The sequence below is a fragment of the Spea bombifrons genome, chromosome 2 (genome assembly GCF_027358695.1).
Source record: "Spea bombifrons isolate aSpeBom1 chromosome 2, aSpeBom1.2.pri, whole genome shotgun sequence".
Lineage (NCBI taxonomy): Eukaryota > Metazoa > Chordata > Amphibia > Anura > Pelobatidae > Spea > Spea bombifrons.
The window spans coordinates 67,475,866-67,502,090 of record NC_071088.1 but is presented as its reverse complement, the minus strand read 5'-3'; the positions used below and the strand labels follow the sequence as shown (position 1 = coordinate 67,502,090).

At 39.2% G+C, this 26,225-nt stretch overlaps 1 protein-coding gene across 1 annotated transcript; it reads right to left on the bottom strand.

Annotated features, from left to right (window-relative positions):
• Positions 1 to 1,290: 1,290 nt before the first annotated feature.
• On the bottom strand, positions 1,291 to 25,330 carry VAV1 (vav guanine nucleotide exchange factor 1). Its single transcript, XM_053454614.1, has 27 exons — positions 24,935 to 25,330; positions 16,095 to 16,211; positions 13,840 to 13,898; positions 13,665 to 13,730; positions 12,840 to 12,960; positions 12,606 to 12,698; positions 12,079 to 12,147; positions 10,883 to 10,986; positions 10,594 to 10,693; positions 9,689 to 9,784; positions 9,350 to 9,418; positions 8,744 to 8,830; positions 8,458 to 8,543; positions 7,850 to 7,982; positions 7,492 to 7,601; positions 7,300 to 7,401; positions 7,049 to 7,140; positions 6,581 to 6,606; positions 6,118 to 6,157; positions 5,676 to 5,812; positions 5,377 to 5,442; positions 4,149 to 4,180; positions 3,803 to 3,919; positions 3,608 to 3,695; positions 2,828 to 2,939; positions 2,293 to 2,441; positions 1,291 to 1,875 (listed from the first exon to the last, which is right to left on the bottom strand). Exons 1-27 carry the CDS (start codon positions 25,136 to 25,138, stop codon positions 1,822 to 1,824), a joined length of 2,529 nt encoding a protein of 842 aa, XP_053310589.1. The 5' UTR covers positions 25,139 to 25,330; the 3' UTR covers positions 1,291 to 1,821.
• Between the last annotated feature and the right edge of the window lie 895 nt (positions 25,331 to 26,225).

Genomic DNA, 26,225 nt, shown 5'->3' with positions numbered 1-26,225 from the left:
GGTCGTGCAAAGTCTTTGGCTCAATGATATTAAGGTCAGAAGACTGTGATGGCCACTCTAGAACCTTCACCTTTTTCTGCTGTAACCACTGGAGGGTCCACTTGGCCTTGTGCTTCGGGTCATTGTCATGCTGGAAAGTCCAAGAGCGCCCTGTGCGCAGCTTTCGTGAGGAAGAATGCAAATTGTCTGCCAGCATTTTCTGCTGCGTTCATCTTGCCATCAATTTTTACAAGATTCCCTGTGCGTTTAGAGCCCCCACCCTGCTTCACAGTGGGGATGGTATTCTTCGCTATAGGCCTTATAGGCAGCGCTTACGGTCATAACCATAAAGCTCTATTTTTTATCACAGTGTGCCAGAAGCTGTGAGGCGTGTCAAGGTGTTGTCGGGCGTATTTTACCTGGGTTTTTTGTGGCATTGGTGCAGTAAAGGCTTTTTTCTGGCAACTCGACCATGCAGCTCATTTTTGTTCAAATATTGTCATATTGTGCTCCTTGAAACAACCACAACAGAGCAGCCTGTATTTCTCCTGAGATTACTTGTGGGTTTTTCTTTCTATCCAGAACAATTCTTCTGGCAGATGTGGCTGAAATCTTTCTTGGTCTACCTGGCCTTGGTATCAAGAGATCCCAGAATTTTCCCACTTCTTTATGAGATTGAACAGCACTGACTGGCATTTTAAGGCTTTGGATATCTTTTTATATCCTTTTCCATCTTTTTAAAGTTCCATTACATTGTTACATATCTAGCCTTCTCAGTGCATCCAACTGAGAGGTAACAAACTCATTGACTACTTATACACAGACACTAATTGCAATTTAAAAAGCCACAGGTGTGGGAAATTAACCTTTAATTGCCATTTTAACCCATGTGTATGTCGTTTTGTGAATCTGTAACAAGACCAAACATTTAAGGGTATGTAAACTTTTGTCTTGGACATTTGGGGAATATCTGTTAATATTATGATTTAAAAAAAAGCCAAACAACTATATGTTAATAAATGGCATCACTAGCCTTAAATAAAAGACAGTTTTTTTGCATGATCAGTCATATTTTCAAAATCAACGCCAACATTTCACAATTTCTGCCAGGATATGCAAACATTTGAGCACAACTGTACTTATATTATCCCTTAATTACTGATTCATATGTTACTGTGTATATAAAGAGTATTTTGGGGACTGTTTAATGTAGCATAATTGCCGTGGCTAGCAACAAGCAACTTTCTGTCTCCATGTATATCCTAAAAAAGAAACGTGCACCGGAAGCTACCAGTACAGATACCTTGCCTCTTTTGATAATTGAAACACAAAAGGAACATTGTAGGTTTATTTTGTCCTTTTAAACATTGTCATCATAAAACACACGCAAATTATACAGCACTCTTTTCCTGTTCAGATGTATCTCAGCCTGTTTGGCCTACCTGTGTTCTTTTAATCCCTGTGCTAGCCTAAAAAGTTCACAGTTAGGAAGATGTGAGAGTATATCACCAGGCAGATCTTACAGTATCAGGAAACCGCTGGATCTGGAAGCAATAATACTGCTGACCATTGTATTTTTACATCACTTAGAGGCAATAATAATTAAAATGGGACACACTTCCAGTGTTAATCCTGGTAAAGGATGATCAGCAGAGAGAGGGAGTAGAAATGAGTATTGTCTTCATAATTTAATTTTCTGTTCCTGATCCTGCAGAAATTGTGTTTGACACAAAGAAGGCGATCACGGAACTGGGGAAGACAGAAAAGGGATCCATCTGTGGGTTCGGATTCCTTTGATTCTTTAGGGTGATAAATTGCCCTCCAGTGATGGGTTTGTGCCAATCAGCAGTATTCAGAATAATCATCTTCTACGTAGTTGGATGGAAACCAGCCAACCTATAACAGTAGAAAATACAAATCACAAACTCAGAGCTAAAGGGGAGATTTCACAGCGCTGTATATATATATATATATATATATATATATATATACATATATATACATATATATACATATATATATACATTCATACATCCATATTACCCTCTTTGCACTTGCTCCTTTTCCACCAATCTCTCATGTTAACCCTTGTATTTTCCAAGGGCTATTTCTCCCTGTTTCTTGGCCCCTTAGTTGCTATTACCAACCCAACACCTCTGCCCTCTCTTAATCTCTGTTTTTTTCCTTCTTCCCCTTAGTGGCCCTGATGTCTCCCCCAGTCTTTTCTCATCCAATTGCCGGGCACAGAAGGGAATAATATTTAATTACAAGTTGCCTTAATCAAGCAAGTTCCAGCTTTCCTTCTTTTCTCACCTTGCCATATACTTCTCCTTTCCACCAGCCCTGGTGACCTTTCTTGCTGAGGATCCTTATTATGTCTCCTTCCTTTAAAGATAGTTCTGTTCTGTCTCTTGCACAGAAATCATAACGTGCTCTGGCTGAACCAAAATATTTCATTTTATCTGTCAATGAAAATTGGGAAAATAAATGACCTGTATTTACAGATTCATGGTGATGTGTTACATTTCAGTGATCATGGGGCTGTCTGTAGGAAGGTTACTTTACATGTTCTTAAAATGTCAGCATTGTTTTAATACTGTATTCTATGTAACATATTAAGCAGAAAAAAGTACAAATAATTATTTTAAATAATTAGAAAGGCAGTGAAGAATATCTTATCGTAGTTTTCCAAGTATCAAAAATGACCTGCTTCTTTAAACTTCTATAATTATAATCTCATGTTAACACACTGAGTATATCCCCTTTACCCAATTACTATGTCAATGTTATCTTATAATTAGATGTGTGCTGGAAATATGTATTTTGTCAGCGACATCATTGGCTTTACCAGTCCTAGAATTTTCCCTCTTCTCAGACTCTTTGAAAGGAAATTGCAGCGTTGTCTCCAGTAGTTTGAAGCAGTCTTTTAATGAATTTTGTTGGTAATGTCTAACCAGCTCCTGACATAGAAAACAAAAGAACCTTATGAAGCAGTGAAGATTGTGGCTTTTTATCGAGAATTCAATTGTTGGTTGAAATGATGGTCGAATTCTCCTCAGAAAGAGTTTTCCTTTATTTAGATCATGCGCATAATCGAGACAAGGTACACAACACACAAAAGTCGAAGCGTTGTCTGATTACATGTTTGGATTACATGGTTTATATAACCCCTTATCTACTTCTAATAGCATGCATCATTATAATTGGTTACTTTTCAAGCAGATTACACCTCTTTAAGCTGCATAATTAAGAATGGCCCAGACTTGACCCTTTGCACACATATATATATATATATATATATAATAACATAGAGGAAGCGTGTTGGCGGGAACTCGTGCACATATCATAGACTTGACATTTTCTACTTCCTTATATCTTTGTAAGCAAATAATATTTACGATAACATAAGCATTTTTCCAACATCAATGTGCTAATAGCTCTGGCTTTTTAGGCTAGGTGATGTATAATAATCAATTGTTTTTACTGAGATGTGGTTAGCAAGGTCTGGCAAATACTTTTTTAATTTATCTATATACCAAAAGCAATTTACAATAGCTATATTTTGGTAGTAATATCTTAATAATCCACTTTGTTGGAAGATCTACTTAAACTTTGGAACACCACTCACCGGAAGTCCTTTGAAGGCTCTCTTTTCTGTGAGTCTCCAAAGCCCATCTTGAGCTGTGACCTTCATATGTTTAATCTCCATGTTAAACCTAAGCACATAAGAGTATTAGAACCAAAATCATAAAGGCTTCTAACTTTTGTACAAAGAGAGTTGTACTTATTAAAAAAAATAAAAATAAATATATAAATAAATTACTTGATGCTAATGGCAAATTCCCCAGCATCCTTTACTCTCTGTCTCACTAGAAAAGTCCCATCTGAACGACTAGAGAGCAAGAGCTCCGCTTCTTTCCTCTCCATTGGGCCTGCATACCTGAACACAAATCCACAAAATCCTTCAGTAATAGGAAAGAACACCTCAAAACACTAGAACACGTGGTAAGGCATTTAAAGGAGGGGGTTAATATTATATTCTGCAAAGCTGTACAATCGGTTATGTATTGGGAAGTAGACAAATTTACATATGCTCATCGGTTACATGACATTTATTTATATAAAGCCAGCAGATTCAAAGCCAGCAGATTCACTTCATATGTACTCACCATGGAAATATAGACAGATCAGGCACTGGGATCTGCAAAGAAAGAAATAGTGCAGGGGAATTGCCATTAGATAAAGTACATTTAGGCACAGATGGAAAAACATATAATTCACTACATATTAACAAAAATAGATAAAACAAGTTATAAAAGTCACTTCATTCGATACCAAGAATGATTGACAGCATTCTTTTCGGGGATCTGTTTGGGGACCAATAATGTATTGTCCTACAGCATACTTGACAGACAGCATTCTATACATACCCCGCCAGCTAATGTTAACTTGCTTTTAAAAAACCCCAAAAAGCTCCATGTAAACCTGCAGATCACCTTAGAGGGCAGTTGAAACCCCTGCTTTGTGTCAGTGAACTTTTGAAAATTCTTCATCTTTGTGCCTCAATATTTACATTTTATTTTATGAAATGTGGCACCGGAACCGCTGATTTTTTTTAAATTTTATTTTATCAGTGGTTGAGACTTTTTTATGATTGGTGTTGACAAAATAGGTCACAGGCAGAGTGGAAATTGCTAAGCAGCACAAGGCATAACCAGTTCCTCTGGATCTGCTTCACGCACGGGGGATATCTCCACCCTAATATTAAGAGGGGAAAGAGACACCTTACAGATCTGGAATATTAAACTGTTTGGGTTTTTATGCCTATCGTCAGTAAACACTGTATATGTCATATGTATTGCCATTATTCATTACAATCTATGTTATTTAGGTGGAACTCAAACCTGTGCCTCAGTGAGCCTTTTATTGCAAATTCTTAATAATTTATTAATTTAATGAACACACTTAAGTAATCAATACCACAAGTGAAACAAATATATAATATGATAAATACTCCCCTAATGTAACAATTAAAAAGACCCCCATTTTACTCGAGGAGTACTCCAGTTGTTTATTATTCTACCTGTTCATCTCCATTTTTTCCTTCCCTAAGATGCCAAGGCAACAAGTATGAATAGATTGGTAAAAGGAATAACCAAACAAATCAGGTGAAGATGCTGCTTACAAAGTGGTGATGGATCCACTTATGCATTTAGGCAAAATACAGTAGTTGCTGAATTCACTTTCACGTAACAGTCGTACTCCTGCCAAGTTACACAGGTTTACAGTTGTTTAATCTGTGTTCAATCTTTACTTTGGAAGGAAGTAAAGATAAAAGCTGTGTGCACTGAGAACAATATTGATATCAAAATACATGTTATCTTTGAATTCACTTACAGACACATAGGGCTTCACATAGGTGCATGGGAAAAATCCCATTTCGTTACTGGTTGTGTTTCTGCCCTGGATGGAAACAAAAACCATGTGATGTACAACTTGCTGGCATATACAGGGTAACAATGACACAGCACTGCCTGAATGTTGACCGTTATTAAGCCCAACACACTGGGTTTGGAGTACAGTAGGTTAAAAAAAAACATTTCTCTATTGATTTTTCTAACATGGCTATATAGAAGTAGAATGTAGAAGCTATAATTGATGAGCTGATGGAGTCTGTGTTCGTGTGAAAAAGTTACCTCCCACCAGTTTTGATCAGCCTCCGCTTTTGTCAGTTCTATAATGTCACCCGTTTCCATTCCTAGAGCTGGGCCAAATGCAATTGGAGGAGGTGGCACTCCAGAATAGGGGTGGCAGACCTCCATCTTTGTGAAACCTGGAGGAGAACAAACAAGAATTAATGCACAGCACGCAAAAGGAAGTTTACCTATGCATTGAGAGGCCATCGTGTATTTGCCCTAGTAAAAAATTGGTCATGCTCTGGGCTAGGGACATCAAATGATATGGAACAGCCATTGTGTCTGCTGTTTTAAAAGCTGTGGGACACGGCACAGAATATGTCTCTCTTCTGGTCCAGATTACCATAATTTAGTGTGAAATGCATCAACCTTTCTTTTCTAAGATAACATTGTTTTCTGTATCATTTCCTTTGTCTCCAGAACCATATGTTTACATACTTACCACACTCTGTTTTTTTGTCCTGTGCTCCCCTGCCTGGTTTCTGCATCAAAAAAGGAACAACACATAACTATTATTAAATATAGCTTCTCTTCACTCAAAGCAGGACTAAACATTTTCAACACTTGTTATAGTACAAAAGTTATGTCACTTTCCAATTTTGGCAAGTTTTATATGTAATCCTACTACATACAGTCATCAGGCAGTGCTGGATTTAATACTTCATTCTACTAAATGTAATTTATGTAAAAAAATAAATAAATACATATTTTAGCAAAGCCACATGATAACTCTAAGACCCTTACTGTAACAAATGATAAAAAAAAATTAAACCCACTATGCACCCTTTATAGAATTCCTTTGCTTACCCATAGTCCCCACTTGCTCCACATCATCCTTATTCAACCTACCATACAGTTCCCCTCACACTTTTCTGTTTAGGTGATGTTACATAATATCAATATACCTTTTTAATGGTGGAAGAGCCAGAATCTGAAAGAAATTCAATATTGTGAATTATTTTGTCACCTTCATCTTGGTCCACAATTCTTCTTAATACTCTTATATTCCAACCTCTATGTGGGCTTAATGGTGCTCTTATCCAAAACACACAATAGTGTCTAAAACATTTCTGTCTTGAACAATAACTATGTTGGTCTGAAAACACTTTTATTGGTAATTTAATCAGGTTGCCACTAATTTTTAATTCATTATTGTACAATCATGACAAACATTATTCCTAGTCACAGAATACTACCTTACATCTTGGTGTCATAGAGTGTTCAAAACAAACACTATATCATCCAGTTAAGCTCATCTCTTAACCCACCCTAACAACTGTCCTAGTCATCCCATTAACATCCCTCTAACACCATGTCACACATATAAGGTCAGTTTTGTGCATACATTTGGTTTTAGTGCAGCAGTTTCTCACCTTGCTTCCCACAACATGGTACTCTTCCCAGGCATTCTTTGTGTGCAGGGGCTTTACAGTGACAACAGCGATAACCCTGGAAAAATAAGCCCCTGAGGAGCAAAACATCAATGACACAGTCACCACGTTATTCTCTCCCCTAAACCAATTAACCGGTGACCAATTTAGTCTATCTTAATGGGCCAGTTCAGTCTCTCCCCAAAGTCGGGGATTACCGCATACTTCAGCAACCAGGTCTATCCTGCACTCACCTCAATAACATCTGGCAGGCTTTGCATGTAGCCGTGTCTTCAAATGAATACATTTGGAAATCATGGCTGTTTGAAACAGCATTTTCTGGATAAATGTTGGAACTGCAGAGAAAACAATTACATATGTTATGTCTGCATATTTTTAGCAGAATCTACACAACAGGTCTATTTATCATAGGGTATGCAACTCACAGAGCCATCTCGAACTGCTCCATCCATTTCTTCTTTAGGTCTCTTGTCTTGAAGAAAAGTTCATATCCCTGAGAGCCACGAGTATCAATCAGCAGGAACATGTGTGACCACTGAAAGACATGCACATGGTTATGAATACGGCATATTGATTTAAATTCACAATGCCCTGTGAACAATTTGGAGGTACTTGTTGGTCTACTAGATCATAGTAAGCCATGAACAGAAGAAATATGTTAGGGAATAATTTGGAACAGTTTTTTTTTTGATAGATGGAAAATACATGATTTTTATGGGAATAACTAAAATAAGATTCTATACCCCCTGACATTTGTAGAACGCGTTTTGGATGTAATGTCACCTTTTTGTTTTCACGTTCCCCAGATGAATCATCGCGAATCTGATATGTGTGAAGCTTTACAAATTCTTTCAGCTCATACATATCTCCTTTCTTTTTACAGATGAGCAGTGCTTGATCCAGGAGGAAGGCATATCTGAGAAACACAAGTAACACATTTCTTATACACTCTAGACACAAGGGGAGACTGGTTCATGGATGTTAAGGTTGCCACTGAATATGAGCATTAGCCTTTAAATCAAATAGATATACGGAGGTTTGGGGTTCACCAATCTGCAACCAAATGAATGCAGAATAAATAGCTGGGGGTGCAGTAAAACAGAACATGGGCACTTATATACGAGAGTACGTTATATATACAAAATTAGGTTTTTTGTATATGGCTGACTATAGCAGGATGAAGGATACAACTCCAGCTTTTATGGATTATGCTATGCGACTATATACATAAAAAGTGATCCTGATGCAAATCATTTCGCCATCGCAACCCCCATTGTAGTTGTTCTGTATGGTTAAGGGGTTGTGAACTGTGCTTAAGATGTATTGGGATCACCACAAACATGTAGTGTTGACTTGGTTTGCTCGTGTGGCATAAGTGTGCAATTGGTTACCTATCCAGTTTTGATTTACGCTCCACCGTACTGATTTTTAGCTCTCCATCAGTTTTTGGTCGTCCATACTGAGCGAGAGACTCATTCTGGTTGGAAGTAAAGGAAAAATGGAATTATTCTCTGTACAGAGAGAAGGTTATAACTGCAGGAGCAATTCATAAAGGAAAGCTGTAACACAAGGAGGAGCAAAACCAGGAAAAACAGCTGTCAAAATGATCAGAGATTTAATACTGTGAAGAGAGAAACAAAAATGAGTAAGATAGGATGCACTGAAACCCCAACCTACCAGATTCACCACAGATAGCTGGATACTGATTATCTGCTTCAACGTCTCGTTATCTCTCTTCACTTCATTTACACACTGAGCCAAATCCTGTAGAAAGATGTTCCACATACTGATTTTATTATGAAACTTTAAGAGAAGTCACAATGGATCACCAGATTCTAAATATTCTTCTGGGGCCACACTTCCCAAAAGGATACGTGGCCACTTACTTGCTTCACTAGCCAGAAGCTCTGCGTGACAGGTTGATTTTTTGAGGCACCCTCCAAAAGGAGAACCATTGAAGTCTTCAAGGGGAGGTATGAGCCAAAAAATACAACCTCTCCACCAAAAAAGCTGACTGGATGTACAGATCATATTTACTAATTAGCAGTTTGTAGATGATCTGTATTATTATGGGCCGGCCCCGATGAGCTTCTTTGTTGCAAGATGGGATTATGGATTTCCATAATTCACAGTTATGTGCGAGAGCTCTGAAACCTCACCTCATCCGTGTAACCATGTCTTATGCTGGGTCAGCTCAGCCCATCTTGCAATCATCCATAGTGAAATCAGAGAGTTATTACACTGCGTACACACTTTGGGGACACAGACACCAATACTCCTTACCTTCATTGCATCTAGAGCCAAACGCAGATTATCTTTCTCTATTTGCTCCACTGTGTGTTTTACCAGCTCCTGAAGCGGTGGGAAGAGAATTAAACATTATTTCATGTCTGTAACCATATAACAGAATATAGTTATATTGTCATAGCTAGACTGGGTTTCCACCTCTCCACCGTACAAGGTATAGCTAAAATAGTTTATCACTAGCTTTCCATACACATATGCACTATGAAGCTCAAAATACAGCATATATTTCAACTGTAGAATCACAGGTATACTGCTTTTTGATACCGAATGAGAGCTCAGGATGTAGTTGGTTTATTATGGCACTTGACATCTTACCTGGAGCAAGAGATGGTATTTCAGGACTCGCTGCATTGGCACCATTAGCAGATCTCTCAGGGTAAAACGTCCATTGTTTGCTCTTTGGGAACATTCCTAGAAACCCAAGAGTTAATATTATTACACGAGTCACACATTTTCCCCTCTAAAATATGATTGTGACAAAACCCTAAATGCTTTCATTCTAAATGTGTGTTGAGAGTTAAAATGGCGAAAGAAGGAACTCGTTTTTAGGGTGCTGTTCTTGCAGAAAGGGCTTTACAAACTTCTTTTACAACTAGGTTATGACAATTTATGTAAGCTGTCCAGATAAATAAGTTTTTGAAAGCACACAAAATTCTTTGGAGCTGGTACCTACGTACAAATAGGATAGTATTCTCCTGAACCACAAGAAATGAGGGATGCCAAGGAAGGAAAAAGGGCTAAGATTTATTCTGAAACAGGAATTGTTTCCCCAACTAGGTCAGAATTGAGAAGTATGATTAGTTATTTTATGAAACACAGTGCATGAAAAGTTGGAAACATATAATGGCCTGAACTGGCTTCTGTCTGTTCACCGTTAATGAATTATGGGAGAAAAGTGGACGTGTTACCAGTCCTGTTAATTCTGTAACTTCTGGCTTCTATCCCATGAAACCTAAGCACAACTCAATGCCACTTCAACAATTAAACAATGCCCATTAATTGTGTTGCCGCATTTCGAAATTCACCTCTGTCTTCATCCCGACAGCCTTGTGTATTTATAATTGAGTTGGAACTTTTTGAAACTCACCACTGTCTTCATCTCGACAGCCTTGTGTATTTATAATTGAGTTGGAACTTTTTGAAACTCACCTCTGTCTTCATCTCGACAGCCTTGTGTATTTATATTATGACTGATTGAGTTGGAACGTTCTGAAACTCACCTCTAGCTTCATCCTGACGTCCTCGTGTGTCTGTGAGATTTGCTCGAGGCACTTGGAGGCAGATTCAACCTGACTACAGTATGGGCCATAGATTAGGAACCTACAGAGACAATTGAGTAAGACAAACGTAGGACCAGCAGGAGTTTCATGAAGCATTTATGTTTGTACATAGCGGAAAGACATGTACTGTATATGAGCTAAAGGGCAAACCACAAAATTTAAGTGCGCCCAGAGACTTTTGTGTATGTGTTTTTTTTGTTGAATATTGGAGAATATTTTTCTATCTTACTTTTCCTTGTACCGCAGGAACACTTGATATAAGTTCTGTTGATTCTTGGACGAGAAGCAGTTCTTCAATTCCGAAAGGAAACTTTGGTGAAGAAAGCGCAAGTCCTGAAATACACCCAAGAAACTGCATTTAAATCTGGTATAGCGCAAGTCTAAATGTCAAATTTTGTGGAAGTACTTTCACGGTAATGCTGAAGAGAATTAAGCACACATTAAATGAATCAGAGACTTAACTCGAGATGGAAATGTAGCTTTGTACATTTAAGAGGCATTTCACATTATACAATCATGTCTGTGTCTTTAGAGTTCCTACGAGTATGTGACCAGCACCACTTTGTAAGTGATCCTACTAAATGCCTGTTACTGCTGCAACACCATAACGTTTTATGATATACAACTTTGTTATTTCTTTAAGTAACTTTAGCACGTGGGATGTAAAGGGATGTAAATTATGCCTGTACTCATATGGAGCCCAATTAACAGGAAGATCGAGGCTGTGTGCCTGGTACTGCGCCACGTTGGCCCTCTTGTATAATGGTTTATCTCAATGCACATTGATTTTTAGGGTGTACTTCACACAGGTAAGCTGATGTGCTAAAAACCCAGCATTTACTTCTGCAGGGCTTGATTTAATAATCAAATAGTAAACATATTGAAAGCTGAGATGCTCCAGTTATGGAGATAGGATGAAAGGTAGGATGGAGGTAGAAGACAATCATGGTGGCAGTAGAAGAAAAAAATACCCCAGGGAGGGAGGGAGAATTTGTGTGATACAAATGGACAAAAGGTTGAGGGAGAATAGGAAAAGATGGACCTCAAAACATTAGTTATGGGAAAACATGAGACATAATGGAAATAACTCAGAGGCCAATGATCATTATTGTACTTTTCCCAAAATGTTCTTGTTTTACAATATCCAAATAACACTAACGCAAAATAATGGTTTAGAGACCCATAGCCCTCAGACACAAAGACTTCAGATTCCCTGCTCTTTGTTGGCATAGCATAGTTTAAAAGTAAGCATCGTTAGAAAAAGTGAAAGATAAAGGGGAAAATGAGGATTATGATTGAGTGAGGTGAGGCTAACATTCCTTGTCTGGAGGTCTGACCTTGGAGAGTGGAGACAGAGAGACCAAAAAATGTCATAAATGTGACAGTGTGTGACAGGAAAATGCCTCCATATGACCTCAGTATTACCTCGATGTTAATGAAGATGTCACTCATATCTTTCCTGCGCAAGAACATCTGAAGCGGCTTCATAAAATACTGCAAAGTAGGCATTGGCATTATTTTCCTTATGAACACAGATTTATTGGAATATACATTATATCTACTTATATTACATTCAAGAATAAGCAGGAGAGGGATGGCCTAGGGGGTAAGGGGGCTGCAAAATTCATCAAACAGGGCTGTCCAACTTGGACTGGCCCACTCATAGAGGTGGGAAGACAGTGGGGTCACATAACCCTATGGTAAAAGTGAGCAGCCATAAGGAGAGGCTTTGGGTATGGTAAGGGTAAAGCATACACATTTATTATCTATAAAAGGCAGTTTTACTTGATTATATTTATTGCATTCTGCTACCACTTTACTTTTTACCATGAGAGCCTTTGACACACATTCACCATCTTTTACCTAAAATAGACAACCATTTTTCTTCACGCATTCCCTTCAAAGTTGCCTTAATAGCCTCTCCTTCCACCTCGAGGAAAAAATGCCTATACCTGACAAATGGATTCCAAGGTGTTGGTATATTTTTCTTCTGTCTGGTGCAATTCCTGGAGACAGCATCTCCTCATATCATCTGCAGTCATCTTCTGTGGAATGGAATAAAAGTAGACAATTGTTACTCAACGCATAATGTCTCAGTTTTAAATTCAATGGATGGATGAAGCGAGTGGGATTCAACCGAAGTGGCATACAATTTTATTTTAAGTCACTGCCTTCCTAGTAGTTACCCCATCTCTTGGCTGCATAGGTGGCTGCTCAGTCTTCATAAGATCCTCATATATCTCATTTCCTTCTTCTTCATCCATATCAACACAGTCATACAGATCTTCATCCTCTTCTCCGGTGTCACTGTGTATGTCAGAGGGACACATTTATAAAGACATATTGATGGTCGCATTATAAATTTCTATAGTTTTAACTAGACTTGGGTGCCGGCCTACTCTTTGTGTTCGTCTTCGTGAGGAAAAAAATCTTTGTATTCCATGAATATTTGCCTGTTCCTGTGTTCGGTTCAGGTGAATATTTGTGTACGTTCTTTGTATAAGGGGTTAACGCGGTACGCATGACGCAGCAGCATCAAAAGAATGACTTTATTGGTTGTCGGCGACCAATAGAGTCGCTCGCACAGCCCTTTAACTCCTGATGCGGAACTTGGCCTGGGGAGACCGGTCTCCCTGCTCCAAGAGTTAAAGGTCTGTACGAGTGACTCTATTGGTCGCTGGCAGGGAGCTCCTCTGCAATCAACCAATGAAGTGCACTGTAGGTTTTAACAAACTACTTTAAACAATGCCTTTTTTATGGTGCTGCAAACCATTAGTTTTTAATGGAATATAACTACCTTAAATATTGCATATTTGCTGTTCTGAGGATAGGAACTGCCCACAACGTTCAGGTGTAAATCAGAAAACATGAAGTTAAGATCACTGATTTCTTATACATACACATTGTTTATTTCAACTACTAAGCTTAATTACATATGTTTATAAATTTAAGACTGTATAATTAGCTTTTAATGGACACGAATTTCATCAATATTAGAAGGTTTCACTCACTCGATCTGGTCAGAGAGACCACTGTAGATGTCATCATCTGCTTCAAGATCTTCTGTTGGAAATGGCCTGAGCACAACATAAAGATGCAAAGTGATTACACAGTGTCAGTAGTTATCGTCTGTTGATAAAGCTTAATATATACAAAGGAGTGAGAGTTAAAGATTGTCATACTCACATAATGCCTTTATTTTGTGATATCTGGGTCCAAGATAAAATGGACAATGTGTTGATAACCTGGAGTAAAAACAGGACAATGAGGTCTACTGGTAAATATAAATAAAGTATACAAAACAAAGAAGATTGTTTCATCACCTTCACTATAGAATCGTGGAGCACTATAAATAAAACACCAAATTTACCCAATAATAATTAATAATAATCTATTCCACACTTCATTCAGTAACTCAGTATGCGTTCCACCTGTCATTCCAACGTGGTTTGGTTTTTAAGCCAAACAAGCTGAACTGATTTGGAATCATAAATAGGTGGGGTTGTTTAGAGAGTTGTCACAGAGCTGGCATATGTTTAATATTAATTGTCATATCTCAATTCAATTAATTCATTCCTGAATTTTAAAATTGAATAGACCCAGAGGCAATCGCTCACTGCCCCCTTGCAAGCATGTCTTTGGTCCTAAGGAGATATACAAAAAGACCAGAATTGTGTGGACACCAATGCTAATTATTGCTTTTTTAATTAATTTGGGGAAGGCCCTTTCTTTTTCCAGCATGACTACACCCATGTACACAAAGAAAGGTCCATGAATACATGGTTGGACGAGTTTGGTGTGGAGGAACTTGAGTGGCCTGCACAGAGCCTAAACCTAAACCCCTTAAACACATCTCATCCAACATCAATGCCTGACCTCACATATGCTCTTTTGGCTAAATGGGCACAAATTCTCACAGACAAACTCCAATATCTTGTGGCAATCCTTCCCAGAAGAGTAGAGGCTGTTATAGCCACAAAGGTGTGTGTGTGTGTGGTCACTTTGAGTGTTATCAGGATACAGGTGGTACTGTGAGTCAAAGATTGTAATTTGCCTGGGGAGGCAGGCAGAAGCAGTAATGAGAGGAGGCATGAGAACAGAAGCAATAATAGAACTGACCCTTGGAGTACAGCACGGGGAAGTAAGCAGGGTGAGTTTTAAAGAAGACACTAAAAGGCTGATCAGAGAGGAATATACGAACTAAGAACAGTGTCACAGAGACCAAGGTTGTGAAGGTTTTGAGGAAGAGGAGGGTGGTCCACAGTTTTAAAAGCAGAAGGATTAGCAAAAAGTGCTAACCCTTGGATTTGGCAGCGAGGGAACTGTTGGTAACTTTAGCAACAGCAATATTTGTGGAGAGAGAGAAAGGATATGATTTATGACAGGTTGTTGTGAAAAGTGAAGAACAGAAACCTCATCTTCTGAAGTTTGAGCGCAAAGATGGCACTGTGGGACACGCTGCCTGGTAAAGTTGGGGGGCCCTGGGGCCCTGTGGATTCTAGTCATGCCCCTGGTGGACAGCCTCTTCCTCATTTCTCCAATCAGGAAGAGGGTGTGCCCGGAAGCTCCACCCTTTTGTGGAAGTGCTCCTAGAGGCCCGGTATATGGAGAAGCCAACGAAGAAAGTGGAAGTGGAGCTTACGGGAAAGGTGACAGGGACGCAGAAGCGGTTGACACAGATGGAAGTAGACATTGAGAGAGAGTGAGAGCATGTGATAGATAGAGCATGACAGAGTGAGAAACTGAATAAGAGTGTGAGAGAGTGTGTGAGAGAACATGAGTAAGAGTGAGTGTGTGAGAGAGTGAGAGAGGGGGTAACAAATATATATTATCCATCCTGGGTGTCAAATACTCTAATTACGCCCCTGATGAGAATAGTAACAGCTATCTAACTCCCTCAGGATGTTTTACAAGGTCTGTACTTTTTTAAGTTTGATTTTTTATTTGATTTTTTTTGCTGGAGTTTCCCAGCAATTTGTAAAAGAGTGCGACTGTAACAGGAAATAAGCGAAACCCACAGAGGAAGTGAAACACAATTAGTTCAGAGAACACACATACATACATTTCACAATTGTAATTTGCCTTTTCAATGTAAATACTGTATGTGGGAAATTAATTTAGTGCGTTCCTAGTACAGCAATATAATGCTAAAATATTTATATATTTATTAACAGTACTTATTAAACCTGGAATTAGAGTGCAGAAGCCATGGGGGCTATTGTACACTTAAAAAGGCAAAGCAGTTTTAGGTTACCTTGCTGCATTAGCACATGCCAAACCATGTATTACATGAAAACGATGTCAGTAGAAATCAAAGAAAGATAAAAACTAGTTATAGGGAGGAATTACATAGATCAGTTAGAAGAGTTATAGGGAGCTGTTACATGAAATAATATGTAGAAAGGTGGCATGATAATAATTACAAAGACTTTTACAGTTACCATTCCAAAATCTCTGACATCAAACAGATCGAAAGCTTCAAACAGATCCGCTCTCCGTAGCCCAAATTTTTCACTACATGTCGACAGAAAGGTCCGGATATTTTTCAGGCAAAGAAACTGTAAAAGAAAGGAAAAATAACTGATTTTGGCACAAAAATGTCTCTTTGCTCCATGTATGGTACTCACACAGCCACACCAGCGCTTTTGCCCTGTTACACCAATAGTTCACTAATACACTCATTTTTTTTAGGGGCCATATTTTACAGACAGAGCTTGGATGCTGGAGTGACATCATAAAAACCTGTAACTGTTAGTGATCTTAGCACTCAAAGGGGATTAAGAATATACTGTAGAAACTGACATAGAAACATATAATTTGATGGTACACATATAAGAACTATTGGACCCATCTAGTCTGCCTGTGAGAGCGCTACCATCAGTCATGTGTCATGCCAAGAGTAAAGCATCCTGAGACTATTCTCAGCCAAGGGAGTGGACTCACTCACAATTCTGCCTAAGAACAGAGCGATGAATAAAGCATGGTACCAGCAAAATAAACCTAGAGCTGATTTGCCATCCATTGAACAATGAGTCCTACTACAGTGATTTTCCAGCCTGCTTGCCCCTACTGGCTGTACTGTTCAATGTTTTCATGAAGTCACTCCGAGACCTTTACCGTTATTATTTACAGGCACGTCATTCACTCATATTCACACATTGCACTAGTCTTATAAATAAAAGTCAAAGGGGTCGTCAAGTTGTCATTTACCATTGGGAGTAAAGAAAAGCTTCCGTTGCTCAAACCAGCCATATTGTACTCTTTATGTGCTGCAATGGAACCTTTTTGAAGGTGAATTGGGAATTTTGTTTTGTGATGGAGCACAGAGCCGTTCAATACTCAATATAGATCAGGATAACTATATAAATACATCACTGGGTGTGTGCGAAAAGGGATTGTCAACGCCACTGAATTCGGACTACATGCTTATAGCAGTGAAAAGCAATGTTCCCTATGGTTTCAGAATATATTGACTTGAATGGATATCACCAATGCAAATACAGATCTGCTGAAACAAATCACTTTAACGTGCTTAAGGCCCTTACTAAAGTATACAGTTGTAATCGCATCCGCATCGGATCTTTACCACTTCCTCGTGCTGTGGCTACACACTCTCTTATTCTTGATCACAATATGTCTCCTGCATTAAACTCCCCTCTTATTCCTGTTTGCCACTAGCTAGCACTGTATCATTCTCTAATTGAGCTAAAAAACCTTGTTGAATAGGTTACAGATAATGACAGGTACAATACAACCATTGACATACAGATACAAGAGGAATGAGGGGCCCTGTTCCCGCAGGAACTTACAATCAAAATAATGTATAATGTGTACATTGTGTGCAAAAACAATACGTTCACTTCAACCACTTACATTCCCTTTCAGGTCTACTTTCCATGTCACCTCTTGGCACAGAAAGCATGGCTGGTATCATGGGGAGAGGGAGTATGAAGAGCTTTGGCAATTAACAAACAGACCTTGCCCTCATTCACATTGCTGCTTCATAGCGCTGGTCAGAGGGACAACAACTCCTGCCATCTGTACTGTAGATGCATCTTGGCACCCTGTGTGCTCATCTGATCATGTCTCAGTTCATCGGACAAGCACAACTTCAGCCCATATACAACCCAAAAATCAAGCAACACTTCAGTGTAACTTGTCATAGTCATCTATGGGAACTAAACATCATTCATTTGAGCATAGAACAAAGTATATATACTGTGTGAAAATTCTATTTACATATCGGAACATACTAACATCATCTATTCGTTAGAAGGTCTAAAAATTGGGTAAATACAACCTCAGATGAACAACAACACGACATATTACACCGTGTCATGATTTATTCCACAAAAATAAAGCCAAAATGGAGAAGCTATGTGTGAAAAACTAAGTACACCCTTACTACTTCCATAGGAATTACCATAAACCCACTTGTATACCAAAGTATTCTAGAGTCACATGTGAGGCCATCTGTCAGCTAAAGCTTAGCTGAAATTGGGTTATGCAACAGGAAAATACATACAGAAAGTGATTACTTCAAGTCATTGCTACTAAAGGTGGTTCTACAAACCATGGAATCCTAAGGTGTAATGGAGAATCATAAGGCTTTTTGTTGAATAAATGATGATACAGTGTAATATGTCATGTGTTGTTCATTTGAGGTTGTATTTACGAATTTTTAGACCAGCTAAGGAAAAAATGATTGTTATTATGTCCTGATAAGTAAAACTATAGAATTCAAAGAGGATGTATATATATATATATTGGCAAAACATTCATAAATTATCACCATTCTGACAAAAATGCATTTTGGTGCCAAGCCTTTCCTCACTTTCCCAGTCTCTTTAATGTAAGGGGAGAAGCAGTGAGCAAAAGAGAGTAAAAATCATGCTGCATCTATGCCAGGGGCGTAACTAGAAACCTCAGGGCCCCGGTGCAGGAATCTGTTAAGGGCCCCCCCCAACCCATCTATCCCTTTCTCACGATCTACTCTCTCCCTCCCTACCCCCCTTCTCACGATCTACCCTCTCCCTCTCTACCTCCCCTCTCACGATCTACCCCCTCCCTCCCTACCCCCTTCTCACGATCTACCCTCTCCCTCCCTACCCCCCCTTCTCACGATCTACCCTCTCCCTCCCTACCCCCCTTCTCACGATCTACCCTCTCCCTCCCTACCCCCCCTTCTCACGATCTACCCTCTCCCTCCCTACCCCCCTTCTCACGATCTGAATCACATGGTAACATAGCATTGCTTGTATAGAGCAACTGAATAACGCACAAACCCGGCTTTGCAAGTATATATCATCTGAAAAATCACATGCAAATTTAGCATTTATGGTATAGATGAAATTAATAATGCATTGACACCCTAAATCGCAGGCATACATCACAGGTCGCACATCCCAAAGGCCAGCCCTGACACCTAGATTGCACACATAAGACTTGCCCAGCACTCAGATTCCATCCGCAGGACTTGTCCAGCAACCAGTCCAGCATAGTACTTACACCCGACAGCCATATTGCATCCACACACTGACTTGCTCTTAGACATACTTGTCCTAACATACAAACCCTTACGAAAAAATTACTGCAGTTTTTCTGAAGTAATACTGCAGTTTTTTGGACATATAAAAAAAAAGTGCAGTAAATGTGCAGTAATAATGCAGTAAAAATGCAGTAAATGTGCAGTAATAGTGCAGTAAATGTGCAGTATTGCTTCAGAAAAACTGCAGTAATTTTTTCGGAAGGGAACACTTTCTCTTTATATCTCCCTTTTTCTCCCTACCTCACCAGTTTCTCTTTATCTCTCTTCTTTCTCTCTATCTCTTTCCTTTCTCTTTGTCTCTCCCCTTCTCTTTGAATAATACTCAAAATAAAACATGGAAAATGGGAATCATGGTTGAACAAAGAAATGCTAAAAATGGCAAAAACCATCCGGTCACATTATTTATAAATGTCCAAATTAGTCTTACTGAGCTGCTGAGATCCTTCTTCTTTGCTGGATCTTCTACAAGGAAAGTGTTGGGATATTCAAGCACTCTGAATTAGTTCCTATGAAAAAGATACTACAGAGGTCTACATAGACCTCCGAAGTACAACTGGACCAGTTTTAAGGGAGGCTGTTGTTCACTGATAGCTATGGCACACTAGGGAGGCCAAGAATATGCTTGAATAAATAATAATAATTCTAATTAGGTCACTGTAGGCCAGGCTAAGGTAAAGTGATTAGCCAAAAATCAGTATAACATAACATTATGTGTATAAGAACACAATTAGAATGTTTGTGAGCAGACCTGGCAAAGGAACTTTTTACAAAGAATTAACATACGCAGGCAAATATTTTAGGCCAGCCATACCACAATTTTGTGTGTATCTCTTATTGTTCTGCCTTTGGTGGCTTATACAACTGGTTGTAAAGGTAAATGCAAACATACTATTCATGCTCTAGTGCATCAATGATTTCCCCATACCAAATATACAAGTAGGACAAGGACTTATATATAATATATATATAAAATATATATATCTGGGAGGGGGAAGGGAACAGAACTGCATGTATTGTAGCCCATGGAACAGCGCAGCTAAGTGGAAGGGGCCTTGACTGGGTGAGAAGGTGGGGTAAGGATAATGGGTTATAGGAACACTGGTTAAGGGACTTTGGCAGGTCCTGTATAAATAGTTCCATCACGTCTAATCAGTTTTTCTTATCTGAATCTTCCCTCCCTCCCTGTTATTAGTAGTGTCTTCTTGTCAGTGTCTATTTGGTTGGTGGTCATGGTATTGGAAATCTGTGCCCACGAAATCGACGATTCCTCAGTTATGTACTAATTAACTCGACTGACAACACATAGATACAAGGGTTGATAGTTTTAGGGTCACAGCCAAAACCTAGAAAGATCAGTTCATCAAGGGATACCTAAAGTATTTGCAGTGCTAGACAACTCAGTAGCTATTGTGCTTGTAAAACAAAGTGTTACATAGTGGCCTAAATAAAAGCAGAGCAGCCCAAGCGGTAATTGCTCCCCCCTCCTCCATAGTCATATCTTCTATATCAACTAGAACAGAAAATAGTTATAAAACATTTGTAACTGAACATTTATGCTGACAATCTATTTAATGTAACTCTACGGCATGCCCTCACACCATATATTCCATCTCGCTCTCCTCATTCAGCCTTTCTGTCAGTACCCAGAATAAAAACAATTCAGTTTCCCGGACATTAAGCCACCCTGCCTCCACACTCTAGAACTCTTTACCGCACTCAGTCAGAGAGGCACCATCATTACAAACTTTCAAAAACACCCACCTATCTTATCACGCATCTCATCTGACCATTGAAACCCCTTAATTTATATGTCTGTTTATATATTTGTAAAGTGCTTTGAGTCTCACAGGGAGAAAAGTGCTAAAACATTGCAAATTATTAGTAACTATTAAATTATGTCAAAAGGTCCATGTCTATGGATATATATATATATATATATATATATATATATATGGCTTCTAAATTCACAAGTTCCCAGATATCACCTTTAATTAGAAAACAAATGTTGCAGGGATCCATTGATTCCTTGTAAACGAATGATATGTGTATATGTTATATACAGCTGGAACATAATGCCAAGGTTAAAAAGGAGCAGACCAATAACTGCTACCTTTGCACATGTGAATGTCCCTAGAACCACAAAAGGACTGCCTTTTGTGAGCTGAGTTTATACATTTCACATACTGCAGGGCATCACTAAACTTGCCAGCCACCATGATATGAAATGCATATGTGTCCCTCCAAAAACAGCTAATATGGCAACTCTAGGGACCAGGCATCACTATCATAGAGGGATGATTCCTATACTCCAGGTAGACAGGCTGAGTGGAGTCCCAAGATGATGGAGAATACACTAGAACATCAGGGGAAAAGTCTAAAAGAGGCATCCATTCTTTGGGAGGCCTTTCCTTGATCTAGTGTAGATTCTTCTGAATCAATTGTCATTGGTTGGAGATCATGGCAGCAAGGTTTGTTTTAATGTTTACTTTTGGGGTTACTGCCCCCATCTTCCCAAATAAAGCGTGTGTGTTCCTTTGACTCTGCCCTTTATTTGTTTTTCTATGTGGATGGTTTAAAGAGTTCACTTTGATTTTGCTGATTTGGACTGATGTGGCAACCCTCTGTAGCTGGCTTATAGAGCATGAAACCTTGGCAACGATGACCAGGGACTAATTTTACTTGGCTTGGACAGGTCCATATTCTAAGACTGAATATCCTACCCCTTAAATTATGTTTTAAGGCCCTTCCAATATGAGTTTCTAAACTCTTTTTTGTCTCTTTAACAGGCATTCACCAAATTTGTCTGGGCTGCAAAGAAATCATGACAGAGGACTGATAGAGTGGTAAACCAGACCTTCTAAGTGATGTGTGACACTCAACGCTTTCTGTATTTTCTTGGATCCACCTTAAACATCATCCATGGGCGATCAAAAAGCATTCCACAGACCTGGTTACTCTGGATGCATGGAGATGGTTGATGAAGACCTTAGACCTCTACCATCACTGCTATTATAAATTACAGAATTTCTACTTTCTTCTGGGTCCTTCAGGTATTTGCTTTCAAAGACAGAGGCTGGGACACCTGATGTTGTCTTGACATCTATGAAGGCTCTTCCACAGTCACTTACTATCATTGAAAAGCTACAAAATCACGTATTTCTTTGCAATCTCAGCCACCTCCCACAGTTAAGGAATGGATAATAATAGATTACAGTCTATCCATAGAATGAAGAAGAAAGGCAGAAGACAGGATTATTAATTTGGCTTTCAGTGGCTGGGCCCAATGTGTAATTTAAGATCTGTGGTAAGTGTATTTTGTGCATTCACTCTGCGAAGTGTAAGTGTTGGTGGTTGGTTGTATTAACTTCTTTTTTTTTATCTTTTCTTATCTATTGCCATTCTAGTCATGAGACAGTACTAGCCACCATTGTGAGACATATAGCTCCCTCCTTACCTCGGTGTGATTTTATTGTGGATTTCATGTGTATATTGCTTTGTCTAGGGAATTCTTAAGATACAATTATATATTTTAGTGTCTTGCTAGAAATCAATTAAAATATATACTTATAAAAAGCTGAAAATGCTCTCATTATTATGTGGGAAAGGGTTTTCTTTTTAGGAGGATACAACCATTAATGTACTAAGTAGAGACAACCTATACAAATGTAAGATATCTGGGTTTAGCCTGGCCTTATAATCAGCCCCACACCATGTATAGATAGAGTACCCCTTTGAAAGAGGACTTTGGGCAGGCTGAGCTGGGAATTCCCCATGTATGACCATAATGGAGGAAATTATTCATTGGCATACCAGGGAAATTCCCAGGAAAGGCTACCCAGATCTCTCTCTTCTGTTAAGGGGCAGTGTTAGCCATGCATAGGGACTGTGCTAGCCCCATCTAAGGCAGGGCTAGCCCCAGACAAACTTTAGTGGGTGAGAAGTAGACAGGAAGTGGATGTGGCTAAACACAGCTCACCTGACCACAGAAGGAAGCCAGGCAGAGATCTGGGTAAGCAGGTATTTGCCTGGCAACCTCCTGAGTTCCCAGGTATGTTCATAGGTGGTAGTCAGCAACATGTAAAAAAAAAAAAAAAAAAAAAAAAAAAAACATGACGACGGCTGCATGGACTACAAAAAAAGATTATTTACTATAACTTCCAAGGATACACATGGATCCCAAAGCGCCAATATGTGGATGGCCTGTCAGAATATATCTCATACATGATTGGCATTTAACAGGGAACCATTCAGTAACATCAGTTACCTTGTTACAAGATGCTCACAGCAAAAATGTGCTTAATAAAGATAATAGTATTTGAAAATAGGTGAAATTGTAGAAATTAGATCTTAGTCTAATACTAGAGGGTTGTTTATAATGCAAGAAAGTATTTTTTCTTAGGGAGGGTAGTGGGTTTGTAGAGTAGTCATCCAGTAGAAGTTAGATGTCCATACAGTTAGGAGCAAGTATAGAACTTTTTTGACCACATGGTAAAACAAAGGACTAAGCAGTTTTACAGCAAATAGGTAGCTGTAGTGGGCAAAATATAATCTGCAGTCAAATTAATCTAATTATCTACCTTTTCCCATTTCAGAGTTTTTATTCAACTCAGCTGGTCTAAACCTTCCCAAGTTGACAATTTTACAGTTGGGCCCTTGTCCAACAGACATTGCTGTGCTTTTGGCAGAGTGAAGACAAACGGAGTAAGAACTTTTAACTTTATAGTCATCATAATTCGTACTTTAATGAATATGGTGGCTGAGTCACTTTTAATTTACCGATTTCATTCAAATACATAGAGGGATTAATCGTTCTATAACACGGGATTGCAGATAGAGTGAGACAACATAAAATCCCTGGACATCTTGCAATCTGTTGAGGGGCCCTCCTCATGCATGTACCCTATCATGAATAGATGTGTGAAATTAGTGCTCACTTATATACACTTATATTATGGAGGAAATAAATAGAAGGCAATGATATGTTAGCAGACACCTTGTGTTTGTTTAGTCATAAAATATTACAGATGCCGGTAACAGCAGGTTACGGCCAATTGAAAGGGGCCACTTTTGCACCCCTGCATTATCTCACTGACTCTGACAATGTTATCTTTACAGTCACAATTACAAAATACGGTTCTTTTAGTTGCATCCTCTTGGCCAACATCCTTTGAAATAGCTGCCAGTTTGAGCCTGATTACAATTTTAAGATGTTGCCGCCTTTACTTTTTATAGAATAAAAGATTTGTGAGTAAGGTACAGATACATTTTTTTGTGATTCTGAAGGAATCTTTAGTAAGACGGTAGGAGCGGTACATACATCTACTTCCCTTTTATGGTTAATCTTACCTTCCCCTCCCCCTTGCTATTTGCTATCCTGGGGCACAGGATGTCTTTATTTCAAGGTGACTGAGATAAGATATGCTCTACATCACTGTTACCATAATATGTCCTTATGTGTGCTCAGCAGACTTCTTCCTGATTTGGACAGGACATCATTTCTAGCAACAATACTGCACTTGATACCTGGCTGAAGACTCAATATAGGAAGTACAAGGCATTCCTGCTGCCTCAAGAGCTTACATGCTGTATCAATTATGGTATGGTTGCCAACAGGTTAAAATGCGCACGATTACTGGAAAGCAGCAAATACCATTATAAACCCAATCTTGTAAGAAAAGCCTAACTAGCACTCGTGGCTAACACAAAGAGGTGGAGTGGCTTAACAGTCCATACCTGTGACATCTGTGGGCGAAGGTTGATCTCTCGTAGGTTGACAGCATTGGGCATCAGGTTATTGAGCAGCTGGCAGAGCAGGACTCCATCTCTGAGTGCTTGGGCCAGGTCACATACCTGGGCTGTGTCCAGAGTTACACGGTGGTTAGGAGGGAGCACACGGCATTGAATCAGCCAGTGGGCACAGTGCTTCCACAACTCCATGACCACCTACTCGCCCAAGGTGGTGTGAATGGGCTACACAAGGGATGAAGCCGTCAATAGACTAAGTATGAAACAAAAACCACTGAAAGCCCCCCAAAAAGAAATGGAAGTAGAAAGTTAGAGATGAAGTGGCAGGTGCTTAGAAACGCGGCATGGCACTGACACAGGACCCAGAGACAAAGCCAGACGAAAGCTCTCTGCATGAACACTTCCTGTGTCTAATGAGGAAGAAACTTGCAGACTTCCCCTTCTATAACCATCTCAGTTCTGCATGCACGCCTCTCTAAATGCACACGTCACGCAGACCTGCGCACACGCACACGAATGCATAAACAGGCGTTGTATGTGGATGCATTATGTGTACCGGATACCAGATTTTTATCAACTAATTTTATAGATCATCTTGGGATTTAGTTCATGGTAAATGCTTAAATCACTGAATTTCGCTTTAACATCCACGCATTGTGCGATAATATCATCGACAAAGAAAAGTGAAAGGGGAACTAATGTTAACATGACAGTGAAAAATACCACCCAACATATCTTCCCACAGTGATTTATCATTACTACGCAGAATAGCACGAAAAGTGTACAAAAAAACAACACATGCCAAATTTAAGTGAAGAGGATTCCAGATTGAACAGACATATTTGAGTAAAGGTATGTGGACACCCTAAATTAGGTGTTTCCATTGCTAACAAGTTCAATGGAAAACTAATGAGGGGTCCTATTTCTAAACATTAGAATGGGTTGCACTGAAGCCGAAGCCAGAAGTCACTTGGGGACATTTTTGCCTCCCAGATCCTTCCTGGTCCACTGTCAGTGCTATTATTGAGAAGCGGAAGCAACTACAGCTCAGTCATAATGTGGTAAATCACACATACTCAGAGCAGGGCAGCTGCAAAATCTCCTGTCCTCTCTAGCATCACTCACTAGAGTTACAAACTGCCTCTGGAAGCAAGGCCAGCATAAGTGCTGTACGCCTAGAGCTTCATGAAATGGGTTTCTGTTGCCGAGCAGCTGTACACAAGCTGAAGGTCACTATGTGCAATGTCAAGCGTCGGCTGGAGTGGCGTAAAACACACCA

Bases quoted from the DNA above. Each gene is read 5' to 3' on its own strand.
- VAV1 (XM_053454614.1), bottom strand. From the start codon at position 25,138: ATGGAGTTGTGGAAGCACTGTGCCCACTGGCTGATTCAATGCCGTGTG. The intron at 10,987-12,078 runs GTAATACTGAGG...GGTGTATTTCAG, and splicing joins ACATCTTCATTAACATCGAG to GACTTGCGCTTTCTTCACCA. The intron at 7,602-7,849 runs GTGACATTACAT...CATGTCTTTCAG, and splicing joins GGGAACGTGAAAACAAAAAG to TGGTCACACATGTTCCTGCT.